The 22,288-nt window shown below is 31.2% G+C and overlaps 2 protein-coding genes across 6 annotated transcripts in view; one reads left to right on the forward strand and one right to left on the reverse strand.

Annotated features, from left to right (window-relative positions):
- Positions 1-2,623: 2,623 nt before the first annotated feature.
- On the forward strand, positions 2,624-3,919 carry Pif-5-1 (putative envelope protein ODV-E56-1). The gene has a single exon (NM_001414784.1). The coding sequence runs from the start codon at positions 2,740-2,742 to the stop codon at positions 3,874-3,876; it is 1,137 nt and encodes a 378-aa protein (NP_001401713.1). The 5' UTR covers positions 2,624-2,739; the 3' UTR covers positions 3,877-3,919.
- Positions 3,920-4,654: 735 nt separating this feature from the next.
- LOC103570164 (neurotrimin) overlaps positions 4,655-22,288 on the reverse strand; it is a 119,208-nt gene continuing 101,574 nt past the window's right edge. For 2 of the 5 annotated variants that reach the window (XM_008547794.3, XM_008547791.2), the window contains exons 2-11: positions 9,906-9,995; positions 8,865-8,974; positions 8,246-8,453; positions 7,783-7,938; positions 7,420-7,548; positions 6,827-6,964; positions 6,330-6,500; positions 6,132-6,200; positions 5,828-5,896; positions 4,655-5,119 (exon numbers count right to left, since the gene is read on the reverse strand). In XM_008547794.3, the coding sequence (XP_008546016.1) occupies positions 4,989-5,119; positions 5,828-5,896; positions 6,132-6,200; positions 6,330-6,500; positions 6,827-6,964; positions 7,420-7,548; positions 7,783-7,938; positions 8,246-8,453; positions 8,865-8,974; positions 9,906-9,995 (1,271 nt within the window). In that variant the 3' untranslated portion in view covers positions 4,655-4,988. Of the gene's footprint in view, positions 5,120-5,827; positions 5,897-6,131; positions 6,201-6,329; positions 6,501-6,826; positions 6,965-7,419; positions 7,549-7,782; positions 7,939-8,245; positions 8,454-8,864; positions 8,975-9,905; positions 9,996-11,022; positions 11,083-18,522; positions 18,638-22,288 lie in introns of those variants that run through there. The other 3 variants (XM_008547792.2, XM_008547795.3, XM_008547793.2) reach the window with 3 other exon arrangements.

Genomic DNA, 22,288 nt, shown 5'->3' on the forward strand with positions numbered 1-22,288 from the left:
TAGAATAAAAAAGTAAAATGTAAGTTGAGTAAAAATTAAAAAATACGTGTTTAAAAAAATACGAGTTCTACACACGCATTTTTTTTTCAGTTTTATTATTTTAATTTATTTATTTCAAATTTATAAATTGTCTCGTGTCTGCTACATTCACATTCAGATATAAATTGAGTAATTTTACTGTTAGCATTTAGAATTTTGATATGATTATTAAATTTTTTTTAACTTACGTTTCACGGAGAAAAAAAATATATTCTTTAATGTTGCTGTCATCATTAGACGGTTTCATCATGATCACGGTACTTGGTTGATTATATTTCATGTACTAAATCTAGTAAACACTTTGTGGCCTTTAAACTGTCCTGTTTTTAATTTATTGGACGAATTCCTAACGGTCAGACTTTTTGCTAAAATGTCAGTGTCGAAAAATTATGATTGAGTTGACAACAAACTGTTGTCAAATGAAAACCTCATTTGTATGAATACCCTAGTAGCCAAGTTAGGACACCCTACTGCTGCAACTCGTCGCCAAGCCGAATGCTAAAACTGGCATTTCCGTAAGTTGACAACAACCAGATGTCAACTTGCTGAGGAAGTTGCTTTAAATTTTCCCAGAATGTTGGTAACAAGTTGCGACAGTAGTTTGTCGCCGTTTCTGGGAAAGTTGGCATCAACTTGTAGTCAACAGTTACAATGGCTGAAGTTGTCAAATTGATTGCAACTAATTGACATCAACTTTTTGACCAGAGTCTTGCTATCAGAGTATTCGGTAGCTATTTTGATTGCAAGTTGACGGAATTCTACAGCCAAAATAAGATGTCAAGTTGACTGCACAATCTTGACGGTGCGTGTTGATGGTAACTTATAGTTAATTTGTTTGACATTAAAATTTTGCGTATTATAGTTTTCCCTAAAAACTTGAAGGCAACTTTTTGATTGAATTTGTATTTTTATTATGGTTACATAATCACGTCAACTTGTAGCTCTTGTACCTCGTACTCATATTACAGCCTAAAGTATGAACGACAGGACTAGGTAAACTTGACGTTGAAAATCTGGCTAGCAAATAAAACTTACCGTCACATGAGAACGGCAAAGAAGTTTGAATTTTGAATAACAGATGGGAGAGTAGTAATGCCCGGCACTGTACTTGCACCTACGCGTAAATTATTAGATTTTATTGAAGAAGTAAATTTCCGTTGGAATACGGTATAGAGCTTGATGGAATTTAGATTTTTTTTTGTTCGAACTTTCGGAAATTTAGATACCTATTTGATTTGACTTTCTTTTTAGAATCATCAAATTCATTTTTCAAGTATTAAAATCATATAAATTCGATCATTTTTGTCTTTTCTAAACGAGTTAGTGATCTACGGATATCTTATTTTATTATTTGGCCCTTAGAAGTGTTTTGAGTAAAGGAAATCAAACTAATCCACAATCTAATGACCCAAGATCGCGAATAATTATTGAGACGCAGATTCAGGAATAAACTGCCATTGCGGAGCTCAGTACCATTGGAATTCTTCAGTGAGTACATGAAATATCTTCATAGAAAAAAAAAATATTTCTTGGCGCAAGAAATCTTTTGTACTATGCATTGAAGACAAAAATTTTCTGATGACTGAAAAAATTTTCTTGGCGTAAGAACTTTTTTCTCGCGTAAAAAAATTTTTTATGTCCCAAGAAAATTTTTATTTCAATTTATAAAGCAAAAAATTTCTGAGAGCAAGACTAAATTTTTTGCGCCGATATCTTTTTTTTTTGTACATTATCTCCAGTTTTATGATAAAAGTGCAATAATCAGTAACCTGTGATGAATATTTTGTTATAATACTGAAGGTAGCCGACGTCTAATAATTTCTAGATTTTTTTTTTAAACAATCAATTTTCTACTAGTGCATTATTTAATTTTTTTTTTTTTTTGTAATTGATTTGTTGGAAAAAGTCAGAAAATTTTAAATTGTCTGCCCACTTCAGGATGACATTTTGTTACATGAAAAATTTCAGATATCATTAATGTTTATAAATTTTATGTAGAATTTAATTCAATGAATCAGTGAAAAAAATCATTTTTCACCATACCTGTACCGAAAGTTTAAATTCATGCCCTGTTTAGACCCTGCTTAAAAATCCGATAGATTCTTACACTGTATGTATAAGGCTCTATACTAAACTATATCATTTCTCATAAAACTCATTCACTCTTATGAAACTTCTATAGGAATTTATGAGAATCTCTTGAATTCTATGAGATTTTCTCAACAAAGGCGGAAAGGAAGTCGATCTTTCCTATTATGAGAAAACAAACGATAAACCTCAGAAGGTACGGCGTTCCAATCCGCGTGTTTGTAGAAAATTACACACACGGGTTGGAATGTCCTACTTTCTTTTCTCGGTGTGTAATATACTATTAATCGAGAGTGAAGTACACTCAATAATTTATGCACGATATTGCATCGACTGAAATTTACTACGTCCTATGGCTCATTTATGACGATATTTTAAATTATCATTACAATTATAATGTAAATTTTATTTTTTCGAGCTGACTATAGATTAGATAATTTACGCGATTATTTATAACAAAGTGTACATGTTATATATATCATTATAATATAGATGACAACTATAGCGATACTAGAATTTATCACTGAATCATTAGTTTTGACGCTACCTAAATTCTGATTCATACCGACAAATACCATTTTATATTAATCGTTAGTTGTTTTATATGCTGTTATGTCATCAATCATAAAAAGCTTTTTCACGAAATTGCGTAATCTTAATGATCTGTTTCCGGACGCCGGCAAAAACTTAGAGTTAAAATTTCAAACAGAAATTGTGGAAATTTTAGATGATCCAAATAATAACCCAGGTTTAAATGTACTCAAAAAAATATTTACAAACGCGCAGTTCGACATTGATGACGGAGAAGTTTTTATGAACAAAATATCAATTAAAGAAATTGAATGTTTATTACGGAAAGGGAATTTGCGGGAGTTTAATGATTTATTACATATATCTCAGGAGGTAACTGCTCATGAAGAGAAAAGTTTTCAAAATTTGTTATTATCCGAAGTTCCCGATATTCATATTCTTAAGTTTGGTGAAAAATATAAAAAAGCGCAAATAGAACATCCAGATCTTGATGTATTTGTCGGATCATCTAATGAAATACAAAAGAAATTAACAAATGCAGCTAAGAAAAAATTTGATAGATATTTGAATCGTTTACGAGATTTGAAGTCAATTGATGGAATTATTGATGGTCTTTTCGCAAAAATGAGAGTTGATGGTAATTTAGAGGATAATATTGCTAAAGCTTCAGTTTCACGTCAAGGCTGTTACTTGGTTAAAAAAGATGCGCATGGAATTACATCTTGTAAGTTAATAAATCGGTCTTGTGTGCAGAGTAATCTATATGAAAAGATTCCTGATAAAATTACTTCTGTTGTAAATTCATTGCAGTACAATTTACAAGTATATTTATATAAAGCCATGAATGACGGACCGGAAAAACAAAAGTTGAAAACGAATTTGAGTTTGGACGAATCTGAATGTAAGGTGGAAAATATACCATATCTTATATCAAAATATGAATCACAACTTTGGAAGAACTGTTTCGAATCTCAATTATTGAAAAATTCAGCTGTACAAAGATCTATACCTTCTCTTTGCAATGATATTTTCAAAACAAACAAAGAAGATGCATGTATTTCTTGCTCTCCATGTGCTCCAAGGAATTCGATAAATTATGTCAATACATCGAAATTGCCCTTTGATATGACTATGCTGTGTGTCAAAAGAGCAACATTGCTTGAGGTTCTTCTTGACATGGGTGTTGATTTGAGTACAAGCATTTGTGTAATAGTATGAGGTTTTACGAATCGAAGACTTTGATTGTTGAAAAAACAATTTGTGCAATTTGACGCGCGGATATTTTTTGTTAATTTTTCAGATCAAAATGATGTTATATTAAGAAAACAGTAGATGCGCGATTACAATACTTTTTATAAATCGGAAAATAGGCAGATCTTTTTCTGGGTACTTGTTTAATTTTTAAAATCAAATTTTTCGTCGAAACAATGCGGAATAAACTACCCTCTATCTGCTGTAACTCATTAGTATCCGGTCTTCTATACGACTCTAAAGAGTTTGATAGGCATTTTAATTTCTCTCTACAGACAATATTTCGTTTTCTCTACAGATATCTGAATTCGGATTATAACCGTCTTTAAGTCTTCTACGATTGGTTATGCAAATCTTCATATCGTTTCTACTTAAAATTGGAGAAAGACTCAAAAAACCGATGAAAATCACAATATAGTAGTTCTTTTTGTAAAACGATGATTTTCCATATGCAATCCATATGCAATGGATTTCTGCTGCGCTTTTTTCCTCTCTTTTGAGTTTCCCGTTTAAGTATAATGATTATTGGGTTCTCAGGCACCCCGAACTATGGCTAATTCATATTGAAATGTCAAGTAATGAATAGTATACTGATAAATAGGCAAATTATGATCTAGAGTAAGTTAATTGGGAGAAGATTGAGTTAAATAAAGAAATTTTGAATGTGTAACTTGTTCATCATTTCGATGTGGGGAGCCAGTTGCACCGTATCATTATATACATATATTTTGCTAGAACATAATTATTGCAATAAAAAGCTGTATCACTTATAAAATTTTCTACTAAATTTTTTTTAACTTGTATTATATAGGTACATATAATTTATCCATACATTTACAAATATTTTTCATTTTCGCTTTAATCTATTTTATCTCTCTATCTATTATTTATTGTTTTAATACATTAAATTACATACAAACATGCTTGTTATGTGAATTCACCTTCGGTTGGTTGCTTTCAGTATGAAAATAATTTTAGTTCACAAATGTTTTGTATTAAATGGCCGTCGGCCAGATTCAAACAATTGGTGTTTGTTATGGAGAAAACATCGACTGGAAGCCCCATTCATTAGTAAACTATCATCTTCCTGCAGTGACTAGTAGTGAAGATGATAGAAGCCACGTGATTAATGGGCCCGAAAACCTTATAGATCCGCTGCCTTCAGTATCGAGTTTTGACTTTTTCGTCGAGTCGTAGTCTCGTTCATAATCTGAAGCACAACAGCAATGTATCAGAAAGCGAAAAAAAAGTATTTAGCAAAAGTGCAATTATTGACAAAAACTCGGTAATTAACAGTCAATGATATCCTGCTAAAAATATTTCATAAAATCTGATAGGTTGTCATTAATTTCCATGAAGATTTTAACTTGTAAATGTCTGAAAAAAAATATTCTTTCACTTATGACCCATATGAGGATAGATGAGGATGAATGAAGATAAATGAAGATGACACTGTTCATGCATTTTTATGAAGAGTGGCTCGTAACTTTGCTCATTTTGGAAATTACTTAACACAATATGAACATTTTTTGTTCATTGGGATGCCTTCTAGTAGAAAAAACTCGAAAAAGTCCCGAAATTTTTTTTTTAAATAGAAATTCAGTTATAGTTCACAGTATACTTATGTTATCAAATGTGATGAGGGATTAGAATTGTTTATAGGATATGGTCTAGTTTAATTCAGATTTTGTAAATCAGAATAAAAGATATAGTCAGGCATAGCAAGTCAAGCTGCGAAGATGTAAGCAGTAGCTTTAGGTCTTTCGGACTCAGAGCGATCAGTTCAAACTTTCGAAGCTACGGTATCCAGGCATGATTTTGGGCTACAATTCGAAAATATTGCTCTAATGCAATGAAAGTATTGCTTAATTAGCATCTAAATACCCTTTTTATCTGTATTATATAAAAATTCACTTACCGGTATCCCGCCATTCCTCTACTTCATAATCGTTGGGTCGTTGTCTGTATTTTTTATTTCCATTTTTTGCTGCAATAATAAGGCCCAATATATTTAGTATCGATTAATGTAATATTAGAACATTCAAGTGAAAAAGAGAAATAGAAATCATTCTTAAAAAAATTAAATATATGTTTGGGTTGATTTGAAGCCAGATTGAAAATTGTATTCTTTGAAGTTATTGACTTCATCATCTATTAAGTATTGACTTATCATATAAAAAGCTTGATCTATATTTTTTTTCTTAAGAAAATATATATATTACCATTTTTTTTAATTAAAGATGTGACGTAGTACGTTGCTTGTGTTGTTGTAGTTGAAGGCGCAGGAATTTCTGAAACAGTAAATATTTCGTAAATATTATCACTGAGTGATTTTCTATCCTTCAAGCTTCCCAAATTTTTTCATCACCCATTTTCAAAATTTTTTGAATGCTACTTTACATATTTACAATTATTCATACCATCTAATTTTATAACTCCGTCCGTTCCTCCAAGTGAATTTTGCGCCACGCATTTATACGATCCGAAATCATTGGGTCCAACGTTACGGATTTTTAGCATCATATACTTATTGTAACCGCTGTCGGTGTAAAGCGCTTCATATTTTTCACCTGCAATCGAATGGTAATAGCCTGGGCAAGTAAAATCAATTCTTTATTCGTAACTTAAGTCAGCATAGAATACATTTCTACATATCTTAAAATAATATACATACTTTCTGGATATTTTTCATTACCTTAGTGATCACATAAATATCAATTGAATTTTTAGAATAAGTATCTAAAAATACACGTATTTTATTTGTTTCTTAGGTTAAATCATGACTTTTTATTGAAAGTGTGTATATCAATATTATATGACAGTCCTAAATCGATGCCTCCGTGATAATCACCCAAGATATTGATGAAATAACTGAATCTTTATGAGATGTTTCATTCAAGTAAACTAACAAATTTACCTGAAACGATCATGTCACCGGTCTCTGTCGTCCAATAATTTATCGAAGTAGGATAAGCTTCTGTATGACATTCTAAAATGACATCCTGGCCAATATAAGCTCCTTCCAGTTGATTGGGTATTGACAACATTGGCGGAACTAGAAAAAAAAGGGATATCCACTGTATCGTCATGTCCGATTCTAGGGTCAATTGTTTGTAATTCGCAAACTGTCCCAAACTTTTGCCTCACACGAATATATCCTTAAATTATGTCACGCATTTAGGATCATTTTCTGATCTCTACCCTCACTAAATAACAGATCATTTGAAAATATTACCCTTCCCCCTACAATCTTATGCTTCTGATCTGTCCAATTTCAGCCAAAAATTTTTAGTTTTAAAATTCATACTAACTTCAGTTTTTGTATTGAACTTCTCGCTATCAATCAAAATACGTAAAGTATTTAGAATATTAATTTGATAACAGATTTTACTTGTATTCGTATTTCACTAGGCAGAATTATGCCTTTACAAAGAAATCGCTAAGGCTTGAAAATCATTTTAAGAAAGTAATTATTGAGATTGAAAAACTGATCTGCTTGAAATAACTTACATTGCACTCGAACATCCACGCGTGCACTCACTGAAGGTGGCACTTCATTACTTGCCACACATAAATAAGCGCCCATATGTAATCGACTGATTTTTACAATATGGAGGATCTCACCGTTTACGACACTCACTGAAACAAATGAAAACATGTCTCTTAGATCTTAATGTAGAGATAATTTTTCCACTATACCTACGCCGAAAGTTTAAATTTAGAGGGAAGGAAGTCGTTCTTTTCTTTCATGAGAAAACAAATGATCCAAATCAGCGCATGCAGCGTCATACTTCCCGTAAACCAGATTCTATTATATTTTTTGGGTTTATAATTGTACTAAAATATTAATCATTCACCTGATTCTTTACTTACCACTTTCGCCATTATAATTTATATTTCTGCCGTCTTCTCGGCGCCACATCACGTAGGGTTCTGGATATCCAACTGCTTTGCACACTAGCGTCACATTTGAAGCTTCTCTCACAACCATATCAGTACTCGTTTCTTTTGCAACGATTTTAGGTGGTACTAGAGAAAAGAAAATGATTAACTTAGATAGTGCAATCGACAAATGAAAACAATAGCAATCACATGAAGACAATGAGAAGTTTTCCTTCAGAGTATAATATTCTGTTCTGCCGTTTGAATATACCGGCCATATCAAAAAAAGATCATTTACGGAATATTTAACTTATTTATGAACAACTACGGAAAATTTAACTTCAGACGTTGCATGTATTAGGATACCCGCAAAGTTTACGTAATGTCTGCTTGCAGAAATAAAACACTAAGTTATATCTAATGCTAATGTTAATGGAATTGTATTTCGACCTACCTACAACTTGAAGATAACCTTGAAGACTTCTCATCGGGTCAGTATTAATTTGACACATATACCATCCACGATCAATTTCCTGTACATTTTTTATATGAAGATACCACGACCGATGATCATTGTATGATAATGATATTCGCGGATTTTGAGTGATAACGTTATCATGAATTGAGAGTATCGTCTGTGTATCAACTCGAACCCACGCCACCTAGACAAAGAATATTTTTTAGCACTGTGACAAATTACATAAATATGTTTAGCTTAAAATGATTTAAACATCAGTAATTTTTATGGGGATTACGTGCAAATTTTTTGAGCTTTTAAACTCTGAAAAATAGTTAAACTTGTAAACCAAACCCGAAAACTTTCCAACACTTATTGTGTTAAAAAAACAAAGTTTTTCAGTTGATCATGTCATGTTTTTTATAATGAAAACTCTTTGTCATGCATAAAGGATTCTTGAGGAAAATTGATTTTACGGATAAACATGCTTCTGTAGCTTCCAAGAATATGAAAGGATCGTTAATTTGTACTTTTGATACTTGTCTCATTAACAAAGTTTGTTTTGACGGTTGATAAGATATTATTTGCTTAACAAGACACTAGTTTCTAATTATACCTGATAACGCTTCAGATTATCCACTATGCACGCCAATAACGCATCTCGACCAATACTAACAGTCACGTTCGGTATTGGCTCAGCAAACATAGGAATAGGATCATCTGCAACTGAAATACAAATTTTTAATTCTTCATTTTAAAATTTTGAAGAAATTAGTTTTGTAACACTGGTAAAAACATTTTTCTTCAGAAACTCTTGATAATTCTTTTCATGAGACCAGCATCGAAACTTAAGATTTAGTGTCTGTACAGTTAGTCAGTAGAAGTTAATTTCAGTCCAATGCCGTGAACAAATATTAGCAAACGCGTTAATTGTGAATTCTTCAGTCAGCGGGCAGAAACATGTGTTTCGACCCCCACAATATACTATTCACAATTCAGAATAAGGATTCTAAAAGTTTTACATTCTCTGAAAAATAATTTTTTTTGCTTTAAATTGACGATGAATGTCCTCCTGTAGCTTAAGAAGTGGAAACGCTTGTGAAAAAGTTATAAAATATTAAGCAGTTGATACTCTTCAATATTCATCAATAAAAAAAGAAAAAAGGGTGAATTCATTTTTTTTTTTTTTTTTTTATCAATGCACGATTGCACACTAAGACATATAGACTTTATTCCAATTGGTAAGTCGGTGGAAAAATCGATTTTCCTTCGTCGGAAATAGACCGTGAGAATCTACGAGCGTGTAAACGAAGAGGGTGCGGTTGAATCATTCTTGCGCTCATGATGGTTGGCGTGAAAAAACAAAAGAGACAAGTAAAAGATCCAACAAATGGGTAGCATGACGATGAGGCCATGGAACGGTCCATTTTATGAATTCCACTGCAGATATTTGGTCATTAGCGTGACACAGATTTTGTTTGTATTCATTCATCCTCTTATTTATTTGTTGGTCTTCATTTTCTGTTTTCCCGCGAGTAATGAGTGTTTGGTTGAATTTTTCATTAATAATGAACTTTGGTATTTAAATTATCTATGATTAATTTATTATTGTACAAAAATTTTAATTCATATTTGACTACTTTTTAATTCAACTTACAATTTTTGTGATCATCGATAGTGGAGTCAAGTAATAGTAGATGATGTTTTGATAATTCTCCCAGTATATCGAAATTCCTTATCGATAGTGCTGAAAAATAAAAAATTCAGTTGAAGTCATAAATTGTAAAAATTTACATTTAAGATGCAGAGCGGTTTAAAATTTAATTGCAATTTAAAATAATCAGATTTGCACAAGTGGTAGGACGTTGAGTAAGTCAATTACTAAAACCTGAAATTTTTACGTGACTTGTACATAGTTGGCAAAAGCTACAAAAAATATGAGGGTCGGAAGAATAAAAGTGTGACTAAAACAATAGTTTTATTCTTTGGAGTTCGAATATTTAGTTTAATAACTGCGGGATCGAGTTGCAAAATCTATCTCAGTCACACATCCATAAGTTCAATAATAGTGGATAGCACTCAGGTAAAATCTTAACGGAGATTACTCATTCCTGGATTCATTCGGGAAAGTCTTCTTAAGCAACGTCATGTTATTGAAGTCGAGTTAAAAATATTCATAAGTAGGGTTGAGTTTAACCTCACGGAAAAAACTAGTGAACGATCATAAGAATGAATTAGTGTTAATAAGTATTTATTAGAGGTTATTAGTAAAAAAAACTCTAACCTCAAAATTTTATATTTAAGCTCTATATGAATGCAGTATAAATTTCTCAATCATCACGATTTATATCATTTCCATTATTAAGATCATTGAGATCATTGAGATTTCTACGATAAATACATAGACCTTCAAGATAATCCTAACTAATGAGCCCGTGGTTTGGCAGAGTGGTACAGAGCTTAAACGGATGAGCAGAGGGATCCAGGTTCGAGCCCCAGTAATGACGAATAAACTTTCATCGATAAAAAAAATTAATAAACATCAATTAATTAGTACAAATAGTAATCTGTATATATGATTGGATCCCAATTTATTTTGTCGGGTTACACCATCGATACTAAGGAATAAGTGCATTACACTTGTGACACAAAAATACCGAGAACACTAAACACACTAATTACACTGAACCAACTAATGACTTCAATAGTAGTTTTTTTTTATTCAATTCAATATTTTGATAGTAAAACATTTCTATTACGTCTTGAGTACTTACAGTATATACTTTAATTTTGTCATCAATTATAATTATATAAGATGAATGTCAACCGACAAACGTATTTTAATGATATTTACTTAGCCGAACTTAATGACAAGTACGTAACCATGAAAGAATACTCCTGAGAACTAAGAAACCACGAAGTAGCAATGGCGAAGCTCACGCTATGCACCAGTTAATATGGCTTTATATACCCCAAGGGGTATTTTGATGAAGTTCAACATGTTCTCGTTGAAAAATCTTTATCTTTTCTTATTGCATTATTTTTTATTTTCTTTTATGTTTTTGGTGTTTTCGCGTTAAAAACGTATTAGACATCAGAGTTATTGATATTTTTTTAAATGCAATTGGGCTAAAAAATATCAACTATTTAACTAATGACTATATAGTTGACGAAATGTTTCTTTAGTACAGTAAGTTATTTTTGTAATCAAAATCCTCTTTGTTTCTTGGGTATCTGTGACTGTATCTATTGTTCGAGTATTTACTTTTATTAATATAACTTCATTTATGAAGTTTGTTAATGAATTAGCCGACGTTAAAAATTGGAATCTAAGAAGGATTTATAAAAAGTTTCATTAGTTACTTATTTCACCCTACTTAAGTCAATAGACTTAAAATATTCAAAAATTTACATTTTTAAAATATACTATAATTAATAAATACTTTTTCTTATATATTTTATGAAACATGATATGACATTGTTAACTTGAATAATCGTAAAAAACATAGATCTTGGAACGAAAAATTTTCTAAGTGGATTTGCGTGTATAAACAAATTCTGTTCACGTCTACTCACGGCCCTTGAGCAGCGCCCTCGTCACAATGATACCCTGCAATTTATCCAAAATGACGTCCCTATTAAGACGGGATTCGATGTCGATCCTCTTAAAGTTTTTGAACGTTATCTACGTCTTTGTCTTCTTCTTCCTTGTACTTTTGTAATTCTTACATCTTCAGTTCCTTCTGGACACTTACAAGTTTCTTAGTTTAAGCCTTCCGTCTTTTTCCAACACTATCTATTTTACTTTTTCTTTGTTCTACCAGTTGGTCCTCTAGTTAACGACTTCTCGACTTCTTAAGCGATTCGCCATTGAAAATGCTACAGTCAATTACTCGTTTATCAATTTCTACTATAAAAGTAGAATGAAAATTAATATAAGTACAGCTGATAACTTGCTCTCTAAAAATGAATTAATTAAATTTTCACTTATTCAGGTAGCTGCTCATTTTGTTACTGCTGAAATACTAATTTGAAAAAGGCGTTAAAGACATTTCACTAATTAGATGTTAAACATTAATTTGGACTGTATTTTTACGGAAAAGTACTGATGAATACTAGTAGAAAAGAATAATCAAAAACTAATGATCTAATATTTTCCCTCTGTACCACTCTGCCAAACCACGGACTCATCAGTTAGGATTATCTTGAAGGTCTATATATTTACCATAGAAATGTCGATAATCTTAATAATGGAAATGATATAAATCGTGATGATTGAGAAATTTATACTGCATTCATACAAAGCTTAAATATAAAATTTTGAGGTTAGGGTTTCTTAATTTGAAACATGATCAGTAGTAATATAACTTTGAATAGTAATTTGAACTTACTAATCGGACTACTAATGATCAGTAATGAAACACTAAACAGTTCCAATAGTGTTGCAAGATTCACTAGTCGGAGTACTAATGATTACTAAGAAACTTTTATTAACACTAATGAATCATGAATCATCTAAAGTGTTTATTAGTTTTTTTTCGTCAAAAAAAAAAAAACTGTGAAAATTTATTGATTTGACGGTGGCTATATTTAAAACTGTAAAATTAGTATTTTTAACAAAAAACATAACTTTAGTCCTAAAATAGTAATTGGTGAAAAAATCATCTCCAAAGTGACCCTTGAATTTGAACACACGCCATCGGCATTAAATCATTTCGTTTTGACTACTGTGTAATTAATAGTTGTTATTTGAATGCTAATAATTATTGAGAATATAATGCGCACTGCATAATTAAACAGGATTTTATACGAGTTGGGTGGTTATTCTTTACTGCTACATGGTACCTGAAGCCACCGCACTCGTTTGAAGTCGCGTTGTTTCATTCCGTACTACACAATTTACGATTTCAAACTTTTCGTTTACAAGATCTCTTTAATGAAATAGCTAATTCAATTGCATTTCACGGCATTTGAAACAAATAATGAATTCAGGCGGTTTCTTAGATGAACTACTAAAGCAATTTCAAAGATTATTAAAAAATTTATTGATGAACTTTGTTTTCGTGCCCGATTAATTCATTTTGAAATCTACTAAGCTCGTAAATTCGATGAGACTTTTTCATTTCCGTACAAAGTCTATTTTAATACGTTAACGGTTTTGTAGATATCGAATAGAAGATTTAATTGTTATTGCCCAGGTGCATAATGCACAAAAACTCATTCAAAACAGAAATAATTATAATAAGCGCATGCGTCGTGATTTACTCTTTAAAGGAGAAGGGCCATTCTGTAAGTATCAATTTCCTGGAAATTTCGGCTCCTCTATTGACTTTTGGTCATAATGGAATTCGATTGTGTATATATATATATATATACCTTGATTATCATTTTTATAACCAATATTGGTTGAAAATTGATGTGTCAATCAATGCACTCAATAAAACTACTATAATTGTGACAAGTAGATTTGAACTTGAAAAAATGTTTGCCAATACCTAAGGATAATAAGACAACGTGCGAAATGTCGGAGTAGCAAGTGGTAGCTTGCGTAATCTTGCTTTAGGGTACAACAAAGTTTCCTATGGACTTGAAACCACTAACGTTGGTACTACGAAACGTTGGTCTCTTCTAGCCTGGAGCTCCGGAGATGAGAGAGAACCGGCTTCTCAAGAAGTTTCTTGATCACCTACACGATCTCACCCAAGAGTAGTTGACTCTCATTCCCTTTTCTTGTCTCCTTTTCTCTTACTCTTGCTCACTCTTGCTTCTCCTCCGTCCGTGGTAGTTGCCCACAAATCAATGGTGTCCAAAGTTTAACCTTGCTTAGGCCACGTTACGCGCTAGCGTGTAATTAACCTATCACCTCATTTCACATTTTTAAAAAAGCTTACAATATATACTAATTTAACCGTTGCAACTATTGTGTATTAAATCATTTAAACTTTTATTATGCTGCTATCTAGCGAGCTAACTTAAAAATATCCATAATTCAATAAATTTTCAACGTTCCGCTGAGAAAATGGAAAATTTTGAAAAATTTGTAAGTTATTGTTTTCAGTTCGATTTTCGGATATTATGTTTTTATCACTTGTCAATATATGTGGTGCTAGAAGGCTATTCTTACTAATTTCAAAGTGTTTCCAAGTTTAATCCGAAAAAACTTATTATCCGTAGTATGGTACTCGGAATGAGAAACTAGAAAATTTTTACATATTTTTTCAATTTTATCAAACTTCACAGTCGTTTAAATTCTTGACAATATTCGTTATTGGTTTCGAAATTGAACAGTACATGGAGAATTAGGACTTTGGTAATGACTTTTTGGTTGCGTGAAGAGCCAGGGTAATTATAATGACAACTAATCATTAATTAACTGGCGTACTATTTTGCATTTCGTGATATTCAATTACTTGCTATTTAGGCTTTAGACGTAACTGTGTTAAAGGCTGGTAATCCGGATCTGCATGACGCATTGAATGAGGCGAATAGTACAATATGAATACTGCAAATCTAAGCGCGGTAAATTTACATGCTGACGTAAGTTATCTAAAAGCTCAAGTTTTTTTTTACATTTCACTCGTAGAGCGTAAATTCGAGTACGCTCAACTTCGCCATAAAAACTTTTATTTAAGGTTAAAATATTGAAGTCAATGAATGTCATTGTAAAATCAATGACTGATAAAGACGAAAATGTGTTTTGATAATCCCAAAGAACTATAAATGCAATCTTTTTTTCGGTTTGTAATTTAAATTGAATAATTAGACATGCCATTGAAACTAATTTTACCCTTACTAGTCCATATTTAGACTAATGGCGACCTCGCTTTCGTAATTTATAGTTCGTATTTAGTCGCTTCTAAGACAAAATCAGATTTTTTGGCATAAAATAATGACATCGATAATGATAATGAATACATGTATTTTATCTAGTCCGTATTTGGCCTCTCTGAGATTTAGTCGTGTTATGTCCTCATGTAATAAAAACGTTTTTCAAACAGACAGACTGAAATTAATTTTTTAGGGACTGATATTTATTTTTTAAATTAACGAGTCTAAAACAATTTATCAAACTGATGATTGATCAAATTTTTCAACCCAGATACAACTAACGATTTCATATTTTTTACTGCTTAAAGTGGGTAAAAATAATTAGGATTCTAGACCAATTTGATTCTATGAAACGAGAAATAATAAACTAATTAAATCACGAATTACTAGAGAAAAAGCGATAAAAAATTTAAACAAGTGATTTATAATATTTTCCTGAAATTTTTCGCTACTCTAATTATAAGATTTTCTTTGCCTGGATTGAAAAAGTGTAAGCAGGAAAAAAAGGAAATACTGTGAAAGATTTCGAGTTAGTGAAGAAAGAAAATATACAGCCGAGAGTGCATTGTGGTGTTTTACAATCTACCGAAAGTAGAGGGGATATAACTAGAAGTTGAGGATAAGCGAAAATTGCGAGAGAGCAAGGCACGTTCGAAGCAACTTTCACGGGCGATAAGCTGACATCGACCTTTCCACTCATGACATGATCTTCCACTGTTCCGAAACCTTTTTTATTTTCGTAACATAGCCTTACACTATCTTTTTACTTGTAAAATAAATGACTTCAAAAATTTGAACTAATTTTCTTTTATTAACAATTGATTAAACAAGTAAAGTACAAATATAGAGAAATCAATCAATCTAGAGATTTTTCCCCCATTCGTACTGAAGATGATCCTAAAAATGTACCTGGGAGTGATTTATTTGTCATTATCGCTACTTTCTTGAGATATTTTTTGAAATTTAATTCAGAACCAAAAATAAATATTCTTGAGAACACATTTAGAAGCCCGGAAAAATAATTATATCTAAATATATATATATATAATTGGATATCACCGCATAAGCCCTATATAATTATATCTAATCGTGGCTGGTAATGCATAATCATATTTTATTATATATAACCAGGTATGACACTTAAAGTAAAAAAAATGATTATATATAATTATATAAGATCGGATAGACTTATATATAGCGATATATAATTATATTTCAATTTCCTGCATGACTTCAATAATTATTCGAACTATACGTAGTAATATATAATTATATCGGGTTAAATGTAACCATATCCAATCATATATAATCATACATATCTATGCATGACAATATAATTATTTTCAGTTTCAAATTTTCATTGATGAAAGAAGTAAATTGTTAAGAAAAATTACAATTATTGTTCATTGCGACTCATAACTGCGGTAATATAAACTAATTTTTAAATTCAATTAAATTTATCATCTCAATTCAATCGAGGAAAAATGATTGAATCTGGTCATATATAACTATGAAAAATTATATATAGTTATGCGTAATCATATATAATTATATATAGCTAGATCCTGTCAATATTTGAGTATAGTTACATCCAATCAGACATGATTATATATAATCTGATCCAACCATTTTTTCTCGGGAGGTTACTACGCATATCATTATTAGTGAACATGATAAGTATTTTTACTTTGGTAGTAGTAAAAAAAGAAGAGCCTGTTTTGAAGTTCAAGTTACGTTTGATTTTGAAAACTTCAAAGATGGTTTTATGTATGCTCAATATTTTTTAATTTGCAAGACCTAATTCAACAAGATATTTATACATTACTTCTGAGGAACTGGAACTCCTAGGGTTAGTCCGTAGTCTCAGTGGAAAAAGAAAGAGCTGTTTTTCTTAGCGCAATAAATATCCTAAGTGAAATCATTTCTTATTAGCTGACGTTAACGATTTAACTCTTTAAAAATTTACGACCCTAAATGCACTACAGTCTGAGATCTATGAACGATGTTTAACTATATCTGTGACCCTCTTCACTAGGTTCTAGAATGGCGTTCAGTCCGATAGCATCCACGGTCATGCTACATTTACGACCGACGTAATCTTTCGTAACGAATCGCCTAAGAGTGACCTAAGCCGTCTTTTAAAACATCGAGAGCATTATAAGCTCAATGTTTTCATGCAATAAATAAATAAAACAACCAATTGTTTTATTATATTGTTACTTCAAGAATCACAATACAGAATAGAGTGGGCGTGGGTATCCGTGATCAAAAAGGTATAACTATTACAAGAGTAGTAGATTACACCCTGTAAAATTTACTAGGATAGATAATTTACACCGATAATTTTTTTCACCGTTGTTTCACACTACAGAGACGTGTAAAGTTCTCGGATGTGATTTTTACACCAAAATTTTTTACAATGTAGATTATTTTTATATGAAAATTGAATACTTAGTCTCGAAGTAATGGAGAGTTTTAAATGAAGAATTTATACCATACATTTACACCATTAGTGGTGTAAATATGAATACTCTAATTTACACGATCAAAAATTTAACACCAAATCATTCACACCTCACCGCAGCCCTGAATTTTTTGCAGTGTATATTCTTGTTTGTGAAAAAAAATATATACTCAAAATTTGGAATTTTTAAATTAGTGTATAGCATCAATATAAAAAAACAATACACATAATATTTTCCATGAAATTCTAATTAAATTTTAACTGTCTCCAAAAAATACTTAATTTAAATAATCAACAAAAGGATGCATTTTTCAACAATGTAAGTACGAGCAATTTCGTATAAATTTATTTAAGAATGTATATTAGAGAATTCTTATTTGAGTACCTAGTAGAATCGTATATACAACTGTGAGAAATGACGAGAATAGTAAATGCCACAAAAATATTTATACTGCAGATTCCTAAAGACGGTAAAATGGTATATTTAACATTTTCAGATTGAATGAACGTACCATTTTCCCAGAATCACTATTTTATAATCAGTCTTCTCAAATTGCTTAAAAAAATTAATAATAACTGAGTTTCATAATTTTGATAGACCAGAAAAAAATCACGTCCAAGATAACCTAATTACTAAATTTATAAAATCTTGATCCTTGCTGTATTTTACTAATTTTATTTAAATATTTATACGCGAAATTATACACGAGCATTCATCAATGTACACAAGAACGTCAACAATTTATTATCTTTTGGTATTTGTCATTCTTATTCAACAATTCGAGGTTTGATCGTACCTCTAACCACGTATTTAAATGATTAATTGTGTTATGGATGCCACTTCTAAATCAATCGACGAAAACGAAGTTAGTGAAGTATTTATCTATAAGATCAAACAAGCCATGCAGTGAATTATTATTAAATCACAAGAAAATGTTCAATAAACAGAGGACGTATTGATATTGATTAACTTGTCACTGACCTTTCACAACCCATGAAATAACCGCAACCACATGAAAAGCGATGATGATATTGTGAATCAGCGACATCCATCTATTATAATTTATAACACCACAACGTGAACACTTCGCTCCGAAATCTCGGTGCGAACTGACAATTTTCACGCCAGGGGTTCGTCCCGCGCGCTTACTATGTCCTCTATCTCATTCCCTTTATGCAGCGAGCTATCGCTACCTCCTGCGGGATTATCAAGATAGTTCTCAATTCGCATGCGCTCGATTGTGCTTTCACGTGCCTTTCACCACCAGCACCCTGGGTGCCGCCTGTCCTATCGTGATATATCCTCGGAGATGAATATAGCCAGGCGAACTTAAAAGTGTACTTTGACCATTGAACAATCATACGAAAGTTCAATTTTCACTGCTACCCTGAATATTTTATAAAGCTTATTAAACATTTATCGAACAAGCTTCGTAACTTTATGTTTGAGACTGTAAAAAATTTTAAGGATTTCCAATTAATAATTGATGTAACGTTCCGAAAAAGAAATGAATTTTAAGTTTTTGTTTTTCATAGTTTTCAGTATTTGAATAATTAATTCTTAAAACATAATTTCATTTGAATGATAGCGCGTTTGGATTTTTGAATTTTTTCTTGGCCGAAAAGAGGCTGACAATGAAGAGATGAATACATGGTGGAAAACTAATTAGGCCAAAAACCGACCGATGATTAGGCCTTAAAAAAACAAAAAATAGGCTGACTCAATTTTCTAAGCCAATTTTCGGTCTGTTTATACAGAATAACAAAGTTTCGGCGTGTTTTCGGCCACTTTGAATAAAATTCTATGATTTCGATGTGATTTCAGTCAAATTTAGCCTTTTCGGCAGATTTTCAGTTGAATACTTTTACCCGGTATATTACTAGTGAGTTTATACTTATAGAGATCCGTTTTAATTTTCGTATTTGTGTCTCAAATGTACCGGAAAAATACGAATAAAATAGCCTTGAAATTTCGATTCTGGTTAATCTTTACATTTAAATTGAATAAACTCTAGAACATTATAAAGTCATTACAAATCTCATGCATTTCTAATACTTTGAAATCAAAAGCTTTATATACTGTTGATTGGTTGGTGTAGACAAAGACTACTATAATACTGAAAATGACTATAAATGAGTATAAAATGTAAAGAAATAAATTTTTAATGTGTTTCGATTTAGCCTAGAAGGTGATAATTATAATAATAATAGATTAATCACTAAATTGATAGAATTTATTTTTTAAGGATTTTCTGAACCATGGAAATAATTATTTTAAATAAATAATATCGTGTATAAACATTGCATTGAATATGTTACAACGTCGTCTATTTACTTATAAAATTTTATTTTTGTTTGTTTTTTAAATTGTTCGCATTTCCAATTACTTCACGACAGAATATTTTTGATTGATCAACTCAATGAAAAAAGTCAATTTTTTTTTCTATTAAAAATGAAACGAATGTCACCCGGCAGCCAGAATAAAAGAGATTTTTCATATGAAAAGTTAACAATTAATCACGTAACAAAATATAACATAATATATATTTTATATGTACAGAAACAAAAATTCGTTTAGCACACAAAGTAAAAATCAGTAAATGATGAGAAATGACGTAAAAAAAAATACATATTCATTTCGTATGGAGGGTAATTTTTTTTTCAAACTTCAGAATTCCAAGTGAATTCGGACTGAAATAAAATTCATGCTTACTTCCGATTTTGTTCGATGTAACATGCGTATGATCAAGTGAATCTATAGCTCTATAAAAAGAAGTTATCAATATTAACATCAATACATGTAAATTTTATCGAAATTTTTTGGAATATTTATCTTTGAACGTCATTCAGATTTCAATCTCAGAAATATGCATGTGAAATTTCATTTTGATCCATTAAGATTTACGAAAGTTATTGTGATGACAAGGCCTGTTATACCTCGTATAAATAATCTCATATAATATTTATACATATATATGTATATAGTTTCAGTAGTATTAAAATATTATTGGAAATGTTGCCAACTTCAGTATTAAGTTAGGTAAGTAGTGCAGAACGAGTATTTGAAACAATGACCGAAATACTGGTGTGCGCAAGTAAACTTTCTTGTTGGCTGGCACCATCTCATCCTATTAAATTCCCTTTCTACGTCGTCTCGGTTCTGAATCGTACTACACGGCTGATATAAACCACCTAGGCCTTAGCAACTTCACAGCTATTCTCAAACTTTACTTGGTCTGTCTTTCTATCCAGTCCACGCAACGATCGTCCCCAGCGCTTCTTTTCTTTGCTTGCGGTTATAGCAATTTCTCGCAATTCACTACATATTTTTTTCTCTGTACTCTAACGGTCTTAGCACGTACGACTTTTTTTCCCAACCAACTTTTCTTTCTACCATTTTCTTCAGTATCCAGCGACCATTCAAACACGATCAAGAAAAAAGTTTTTAAAGTTTTTCATGAACTTATATCGTGCCATTGGCAGTTTAAAATTAGCAACACTAACTCAAAATACTTTTTGGCTTATACTTTTTTCTTTCTCAGTAAAAATTAAATCAATTGTTCGGTTCTTTTGATTACAACCAATAAAAAAAAGGTGGAAAAATACTTTATCTTATTTTATCAATGCCGAAACAAAACTTATGTAGCCGTTTTAAAATACAAAAGTACTCTTGAAAATATTAAATGATTTACAGAGTATTTTAACTCAATCAATGCATTTCCACTATATATATGTGTTTCTTACTCAGGGACTAGTGGGGTGTAACGGGATGTTTAGGTTTAAATAACGTGATAAGCGAAAGATTTGTTCCCATAATTTGATTTTTTAAGGTTTCGTTACATCTGAAAGATGCCCTTATCAAAAACATCCATGTGGGGTTGCATAGGTACTCATAGGAATCCATATAGAAAAGTATAGATTTATGTAAGAATCCATAGGAATTAATATAGGAGTGTATATATTTATACAAGAATCAATGTAGGTACTTCATATAGGAAACTGAGTATAGATTCCCATTTACAGGAACTTCACATAGAAAACTGGGTACCTGGATTCCTTTATCCGGGACTCATTTTTTAAAATTTGTTTCATGTCTTTTTAATCACAAATTGTATTGAAAATCATACCTTTCACTTGAATTAAAGCTGCACCTTCAAAACGCGAAATTAGATTATTAGATCAGACGTAAGTAGAATATAATGAGGCGAGGAAAGTTCAATTGAAGCTGAATTTTTTGTATCAGGATTTTTACAAAACTATCTATGACGCTGGGAAAGTTTAAGTGAAGCTATGCCATGCGATTAAAGATGACTAACCAAATTAGGTCAAGGAAGTTTATTCGAAGTTCAGAGTAGATTGTGGTGGTTGGATTGAGGTTCTACCAGGATTCAAAGGGTCAAATAAAGTTTAGTTTTTCGACTCGGTTATGGTCCGCTGCTACCTAGAACATTGTATTTTGTGCAGTCATGCTCAAGTTAAATCAGGCAGGTAGTAAAGAAGAGTTTTTTTATATTTAGACACCAGTGCTACCAAATATTCACTGTGAATAATGCAATCGATTTTGTGGCACTAAGACAAAAACTCTTTCTGTTTTCCGTTAATTCCACGCCTGCACAGTTTCGACCATTATTATTCTATAAGCTCAGAGTTCTAAGACTATAAAAAATAGTACTCGAAAATTTGTCTTATTTCTTCCAATTACAAGTGAGAAGTAATAAATTTAGCATTTCCTAAAAAAAAAAAGTTTT

Source organism: Microplitis demolitor, chromosome 4 (genome assembly GCF_026212275.2).
Source record: "Microplitis demolitor isolate Queensland-Clemson2020A chromosome 4, iyMicDemo2.1a, whole genome shotgun sequence".
Classification (NCBI taxonomy): domain Eukaryota; kingdom Metazoa; phylum Arthropoda; class Insecta; order Hymenoptera; family Braconidae; genus Microplitis; species Microplitis demolitor.